Source organism: Stylophora pistillata, chromosome 1 (assembly GCF_964205215.1).
Source record: "Stylophora pistillata chromosome 1, jaStyPist1.2, whole genome shotgun sequence".
Lineage (NCBI taxonomy): Eukaryota > Metazoa > Cnidaria > Anthozoa > Scleractinia > Pocilloporidae > Stylophora > Stylophora pistillata.
Window position 1 is genome coordinate 12,374,397 of NC_142519.1, and position 7,812 is coordinate 12,382,208.

The 7,812-nt window shown below is 39.4% G+C and overlaps 1 protein-coding gene across 1 annotated transcript; it reads right to left on the reverse strand.

Annotated features, from left to right (window-relative positions):
* Positions 1–936: 936 nt before the first annotated feature.
* On the reverse strand, positions 937–3,908 carry LOC111323826 (substance-P receptor-like). The gene has a single exon (XM_022927265.2). The coding sequence runs from the start codon at positions 3,058–3,060 to the stop codon at positions 1,882–1,884; it is 1,179 nt and encodes a 392-aa protein (XP_022783000.2). The 5' UTR covers positions 3,061–3,908; the 3' UTR covers positions 937–1,881.
* Between the last annotated feature and the right edge of the window lie 3,904 nt (positions 3,909–7,812).

Here is a 7,812-nt window from a genome sequence, read left to right on the forward strand (position 1 = left end):
AGCGGGCTATAATCCTGCATTGGCTCAAGAAGAACCTTATTGATCATATTTACAGTGTCTAAGTTGGAGCGCACCGCGATCCCGTCAAGGTGGAGATTCGCCGCCAGTAGCCGGAGCCATAGCCGCCATCATCTTGACCTCATTCCACAACTGACTGGGAGTTGGGGGTCTTCAGGTTGGCGGCTTTGATTGCATAGCACTTTCTGCGACACAGCTTCCGCTCACGATTATAATAATTAATTATAATAATAATAACTTGTATTTATATAGCGCTCATATCTTAAACTCAGGCGCTTTACAACACTGTACGGGGGACTTTACCAGACTGCTAAGCAGTTTACAATCAATAAAGGCGAATATGACAGCTGCCCCCTCCCCCCAATTCCCAGTAACCAGGCCAGACCACATCACAGTAATCTCGTGAAGTGGGTTCTTTAACGTCCCCTGCCTAACCAAATTAACTAATCAATACATGCAGGAGACGGGACCTCCATTTATTCGTCCCTATCCGAGAAGACTACAATATCTAACCATTTCTTGATCGATGTTATAGAAAGGTAGCATATTCTTCTTAATTATTTTAAGACCCTGAGTGTTGGTCCGGCAGGGGCTCGAACCCTCGAGCGATTAGTGATGTTACGAAGGTGTAAGAAACGTTCAGTGTTACCTCGTGCATTTGCATTTTGACGTGACTTGATAAGAGCTTTAAACTGGCTATGGATAGTGTAAAGAGGTCTTGGATCGAAGTGGTCCTACAGGGTGATGCTGATAACTGGAAACTGAGCATTTAGAAAGGAGAGTTCCGATAAATAGCACACCTCCACAGAGGCAGTAACAGACGTTTTTACAAATGCGATCACTGAGTCACTTCTTAACTCTCCACGCTTCTATGTGATACAGAAAAAAAATTATCAATGTATAGTGTTCTTTGTGATCTTAGGTTTAATAGATGGTGTAACTTTTTTTTTTCAAAAAAGGAGTGTATAGTTAACGGAGATATGTTGAACTGTCCAAGAATAATATTATTAAAAGTTCAACTTCATTCCAACCTGGTATTCATCCCGTCTCTTTTGTAATTTTTTTTTCGACCTCCAGTTGTTCGGCTGCGTTAGATAAATTTTTGCCCAAGGTTACATCCTGAGAGAGCCATATAAATAAAAACTAGCAATAAGATTAAAAACGCTTCGCAAAAGATGAATAACATACCTTAAAGTCAAAATTCCTGTCAAATCTCATCTTGATGAGTAAACGCATTACGTATGTGAGCCATGTTACCATCATGGTTTCTCTTAGGAAGGACAATGATACCGGGGAGGTATCGAGCAGGGATCGATATCGAGGCGAAAGTTCACGAATGAGAATAGCTATCTTTAAATACAGGCAAACATGTTCATACAGTATTTAAATGTAACTTTTTACTTGAAAAAAAAAACTTGCCAATCGTGAAAAATAATCCTCTTAAAATAATTTTACTTCTCTTCAGAATATCAGAGAAGGAAGAAATACACTTGCTGTAAATAAGTGTGCTTCTCATCTTTGCATTTTTTTACTCTTCCACATGAAAAACATTTTAAAATATGACGCAGTTTAACTATCAATCAATTTAGGAAGTTGACAGTCAACGAGGGGGAAGTGTTTTTATCATTACGCAATTATCGCTATGAAATGAGAATAACGTATTATCGCAGTTGGAATAATGAGTTGACATTTACGGAAACTAATTAGATCTTTTTTTCTCAAATAAGATCGGATATTAAATTCAACGAGGTCTTATCTTTCTTTCAAGACTTAATCGTATTCTCCGCTATCTTTTTCTATCTCTTCAAAATAGGGACGATATCTTTACTCATGCTAAGTCAATTTCCTTCCTTCTTTTCACAATTAAAGGTTTTCTGTTGTCGTTATCATTGGCAATAATATTTCTGAGTTTTTTCTTTTGAAAGCTTGCAGCACGGTTTTGTTCCGTCGTGAATCTTCGGGTAATAGGTTGGCATCTTTCTCTTGTAGTCGAGTGGACTTGGTTCTCCGAGTTGTGCTACGCGACAGCTCGCGACTGCTTCCACGGCGACGCCGGGAGAGCGCAGTTCTGAAACCTCTCCTGTAGTTCTCGTTGAAAATCACGTAGATGTACGGGTTCACGGCCGAGTTTGCGTGACCCAAGAACAAAGTGAGAAAATCCATGTCGTAAGGCAGACCGCAAACATAACGAGCTGACTCCGCAAACATCACAAACATTCTCACGTATAACGGAAGCCAGGATAACGCAAAAACGATCACAACGGTTACCAACATCTTTAAAACTTTCTTGTTAGTCTTGTCCTTGTTTTCTTGGTTTGAAGACAGTTCTTGACCAGGTGCTTGCCTTCGCCATAGTTTAAACATAATAACCGTGTACAAAGATGCTATTAGGGACAAAGGCAAGGCATACAACATCGCAAACAGGGCTATGGTGTAATCTCGAGGAGCGGTGTTTTTATCAAACGGTGGATCCCACTTTTCTTTGCACTGGGCGAGGCCTTTTTCACCAGTGGTCGTTGAAACGTAAAGTTGGGGGCCTGAGACGATGACCGACGATAACCATGTCGCTGAAATGATACCTTTGGCAGCGCGAAATGTAATCACGCGCTTTAGCGGTCTGATTATGGCGAAAAAACGATCGAACGCGATCGCACATAGCGTGAAAACCGAAACTGAGATTGTGAGTGATTGCGCGAAAGGCAGTAGCTTGCAGAGAGCCTCTCCTATCCATCCACCGACAGCCCAGACATCTAGTCCGTGGAGTATCCAGTAGGTTGTGGGTAGCATGTTGAAAACAGTGGTCAAAAGGTCGGCAAGAGCCATGTTGATGATGAGATAGTTCGTAATGGTTCGCATTCGACGGGTTTTGTGCACAACCCGCACGACCATAACGTTTCCGAACAGGGAAAGTAGGATCACCAAGATGTAAGCAGCTGCTTTGATGCCTTTTACATACTCTTTAGTGTTCGGTTTTGGACAAGACGGGTAATCTTGAGTAGTTTCCGCAGGCATGCTAGATGCTGGTGGAGTTTGGTTTAACATGTCGAACGAGTACGAGAAGCTCGCGGAAAGAAGAAAGACAACGTGCAACGCGGCTCTGGATAAACGGTTAACTTCCACGTTGTAAAGTGGGCTTTTACGCTTGATTAGCAGCGGTCACTTTCGAGAGCTTTTATGTTTTCCCCTTTCTTCGAGATGGTTAATCCGTCTTAAATTGAACGCTCTATGTTGACCGCCAGCCACTCAGTCTGCCAAGAATAAAAGGCGATCCTCTCGAAAGGCGATAGAAACAAAACAAGAATTGACAACAAAAAATATGCAGAACTATATGCGTGGGTATGTTTACAAAAGCTCGGTTTTCAAAATGCAAATTCTCTCATTGACGAACGTTGCGATTTAGGTGTAAATTAGGTTAAGACGCTTTTCTGATCAAAATAAATCCTGTCACACGGTCGCCAATTTTGGAAAATGAATTCGGATATCGGTTTTGCTACTCGTGATTTTTATTCAACAAACGAAGGTAAACTTAATCATAACATGATGCACTTTTGAAATCGTGGGACGATTTCCATACTCTTGCCATATACTTGGATGTTACAGGACGCAGGCGTTTCAGACATCAGATTAAAGCAGCGTAAAAGTTTTAGTTTAAATTGTGTAAGTATAAATCATTAATAGGAGTGACATGACCTTTCCAAAGAAAGTTTGTACCATTGCGGATTTTAGTTATAAGAAAGAAACGCGTGGAAAAATTGTGAATTAGTTTTAGAAATGCTTCTTTCATCTTCAAACGGAGGGAAAGGCAGAGGATTTTAATCATTAAAATAGAAAAAGAAAATTCAGCCAAGAAGACAAATAATGACGAGTTTTATTAGTAATAAAATCGATATTTTTCAAGTATTGACACCATTGAACCATCTGGTTTAATTTGGTATCTGCGATCCGCAATCTTTCTTTATACCCCAAACAACTCCGATCCTTCGCCTACAGCCATGAAATAATTACCACAGATAAAAGGTTTGTTCTACAGTGAGCAATAAAAGTAGTCGGCACTTTTAAAGGAAGAGAAACAAACATTTCTGAGGACTTGATGGTCTCGCTGGATATAAAGGGAGATTGATATATTCCCTTATTGATAGGAAGCATGTTTGCCGAAGGAAACTATTGCTTTTCGTACTTGGTTATTTGCGGTTGTGGCCTTTTCCATTCATTAATTTAGGTTAGAAGAAATGGACAACAAGTAAAGAGAAAATTTCGCTGAAAGCGAACGAATCTTTCTTGTTCTTTCACGTGGTTGATAATTTTTAGGGTTATATCATATGCTAAATGAGCCCGACGCATTAGAAAATCTCTTTTTCAAAACGGAAATCTCCCATTAATGATCCAAACTCATCTTTAAACATCATGAAACGACAAAAATGAAGTTTCATATCTATTTTTAAGCAAGAGGAAAACACAAATTAACTTTACACGAAACAAATCAAAATTACTTTTCTGAAGATTCAAGCTGTCAAAAGTTGTTTTTCTATCCCTGACACATATCCTCCTCGAACAAAGCTAAATTAAAGTAAAACCAGCCAGAAATAAACCAAAGATGCCTTACGTTTATTCACAGCCAAGTACTCTTTGAACTTTCCGCCGACTTTGAAATGAATATTCGAAACAAATGTTCGATGTTGGCATATACCGGCTCACTCAAGAGAAGTGGTCTTAAGGAAATCACACAGCTGAAAAAAATATCGTGTTTCTTGGTCCGAAAGCTTGAGCTCGAAGTATTGTAGATAAATTGTAGTGGTGCATATACCTTGTAATTATAACATATGTGCGAAGTACTTGGCTTGTGTGAAATACTGAATCGTCATTATAAAGTATTCGGAAAAAAGATTTGGTAGCGATCTGACCGGGGGGCTCTTGGCTAAAAGACTCGATTTCAATCACTTGGTTTGAAACAGTTGGGAGGTCGTTTTCAGCGAAATTTTCACGAATATTATGCATATGCAGCCGTTCCATGCCTGATCATTTTTAAAGTAATATCCTTTTATCAGCCTGCAGAACAAACAAGTTTGCGGTGAGCCGGGATTTACGTTTTCCGCATCATTTTAGGACGCCACATAAGAGTTTTAGAGCAGCGTAGGATTGGCATAGGAATAAATTTCATCGAGAAGGTGATCCATTCGGTGGCCTCTTAAACATAGCGATCATGTGAACTTTTGCGAGCTTGTTGACATACACTCGATCTCTAAACAAGACGCATGCATTGCAGGTTAACTATTCGTTTCCGACTTTCGTTTTCCCCTCATTTTTACCCGTTTGGATGGCGATAATGCGACTTAATAGCAGTGTGGTAGTTAAAGTCATCTCTATCATCAACCGCAGACCTTCAGTTAAGGAGGCTCGGAAAGGTTTCTCACAATTAACAGCAAGTGCGAGATAATAAAAGAAATTAGGGACTGTCAAACTTTTATCATAGCAAGGTTTTGACATCTCGTCAAAACTGTTTTAGGATAAATTTTTTAGGCTGTTCTTCAGTCTTCATCTGTTGCTATGGCAATAGTACAGTGGTGCAAAAAGACCCTCTTAAACTCAGTTTTTGAAAGATATCTAAAAAAACAAAATCGATGACCTGGTCTTTTTTTTAATTTCTTACACATCATCACATTCTCTATCCGTACACGCGATAAAAATAAGGAAAATGTTGCTACAAAATTTAAAAAAATTTTCATTGGGTACTTTTTTCTTTTAATTTTAATTTACGAACGCGTAATGGTGAATATCATTTGTAAACGAAAAATCAGGGCAGGACAGCGAGATGATTTTCGAGATACTAGCTCATTAACGTGGCAAGCTTTATTTCCGGTTTTCTCACATTTTAGCTCGCACTCTTACATCCGGTCACGCGTTTTAAACAATACCGCTGACTTGCGCGTCCGTGCAACCCGATCGATGCCCTCAGCCAAGAAAAAAGCGTTATTTCGGAAATTAGATCTGTTCTGTGTGGCAAACCAGCATATGGAAGCTTCTGGACCCTGCTTGTCGAAAGATGAAGCTTTCCATCGAACGTTTGGATGGTATCTTAACCTTGTTCCAAGAAAATGTCTTCATCGAAAGACTCATTCGGAGATGCTCATTTACAATGATTGAGCAATTATTTATGTTTAGTGTGAAGTGGGGGAGCGAAAATAATTTGGTTGAAGGCTTTGACGTCTTTCAGAGCGTCATGAGTGTCAAACTTAGCAAAAAACAGCGTTTTATATACATCACTAAATTTGTAAAGAATAAGGAAGACGGTAAGTTTTGACTTCGGTAAAGAAATAGAATGATGTTTTTCGTCTAGTCACGTAAGTGGGACAAGGAAAAACCCCTGAGCTACAGAAACTCTATGGTGAGCAAGGCCCATTACTAGGTTCACATCTGACACGCGTCCTGCATAATGCTAGGATCGGCAATGTCGAAAGCGTTATGTTTTGTAAAGAATAAGAAAGATGGTAAGTTTTGAGCTCGGTAAAGAAATAGAGAGATGTTTTTCGCGCTCCGATGCTCTACCACTCAAAGCCACAGAGACTCTACGCTGAGAAAACTTACCATCTTTCTTATTCATGCCATCTTTCTTATTCTTACCATCTTTCTTATTCTTTGCATGGCTCGACTCTTACCGAAATGCGTCGAAAAAAATTATGTAAAGAGCTAAAGGAGGATGGTGAAGTCGACACCGCACCAGCAAAGCTACGACGATTGCGCTCGGTAGGTCTTACTTTGTTCCGAAAAGAACTTAAGTGGACACTTCTGAGGGTTGAGCTCAGATTTGTTACTTATTTAGTTTAATTCCTAATAAAATGAAATGGCCAGGAACGTTTCTTAGCAACTCTCCAGAAAATGAAATAATTGTTGGATCCAGGATTGTAAACATAGACAGTTTTATGAAGGAAATGGAGAAGTGTAAATATTGCCATATACGTTAAAAGATTGTTCCCGTAAACAAGAAATCGGATATTTGTGGATGAGACTTAAATTCTAATTTAACCATAGACAGTATAATTATAATAAACTATTTATCCCAAACTTGTGAGAAAGATTGTTGATATTTCGCCAGATGATCTATGAATTACGAGTTGGAAGTGAACGCAAACTCACGTTGGTTAAGAAAGGATTGAGAAGTTTGTTATTTCTTCGATTTAAAACGGAATAATAGAAGTTCACGGTTATGACAGTGGAATTCAGAGGCAAAAATGAAGCTAAAGCTTTTTCATGCACTGTACCCGTATCTTGAAAATTAGAAATTCGCGAAATCTGTGACCGACCAACTGAGTGATACTCCCCCGAAGATGCTTCTCGTCTATCTGCTTTCTAGAAGTAAACTTTTTATTTTGTTTCTCAAACAACCACTTCTTATGGAAACAGTAGAGGAACCCAGTAATTTTTTGGCGGTCATGTTGGTTTACAACTCTCTCGCGGAGGCGATTACGCGCGCCATAGCGTATTTCTCTCGTGGGTAATTTTTTGGTCTGTATCTTGAATCCGTTTTCCGCGCGTCAAAAAAACCATCTCGAGCCCCCTTAAAACTAACATTTCGAGGTCTCTGTTAGTAATAATGGGCGCCAAACTAGAGTGGATTTATTGAGAAGGTGGGGTTAATATTAATAAACATAATAATTGTCTCTAATAGCTTCCAATAGTTATCCATGGAGTGTTCGATATAGTCTGATAGCCTCTAATAGCGAAGAAAATGTCACGCGAGAGTATCACGTTCGTCACGCAGGGTTATTTTGATGGGAAGAAGAAAGCAAAACGACAGGT

Bases quoted from the DNA above. Each gene is read 5' to 3' on its own strand.
- LOC111323826 (XM_022927265.2), bottom strand. From the start codon at position 3,060: ATGTTAAACCAAACTCCACCAGCATCTAGCATGCCTGCGGAAACTACT.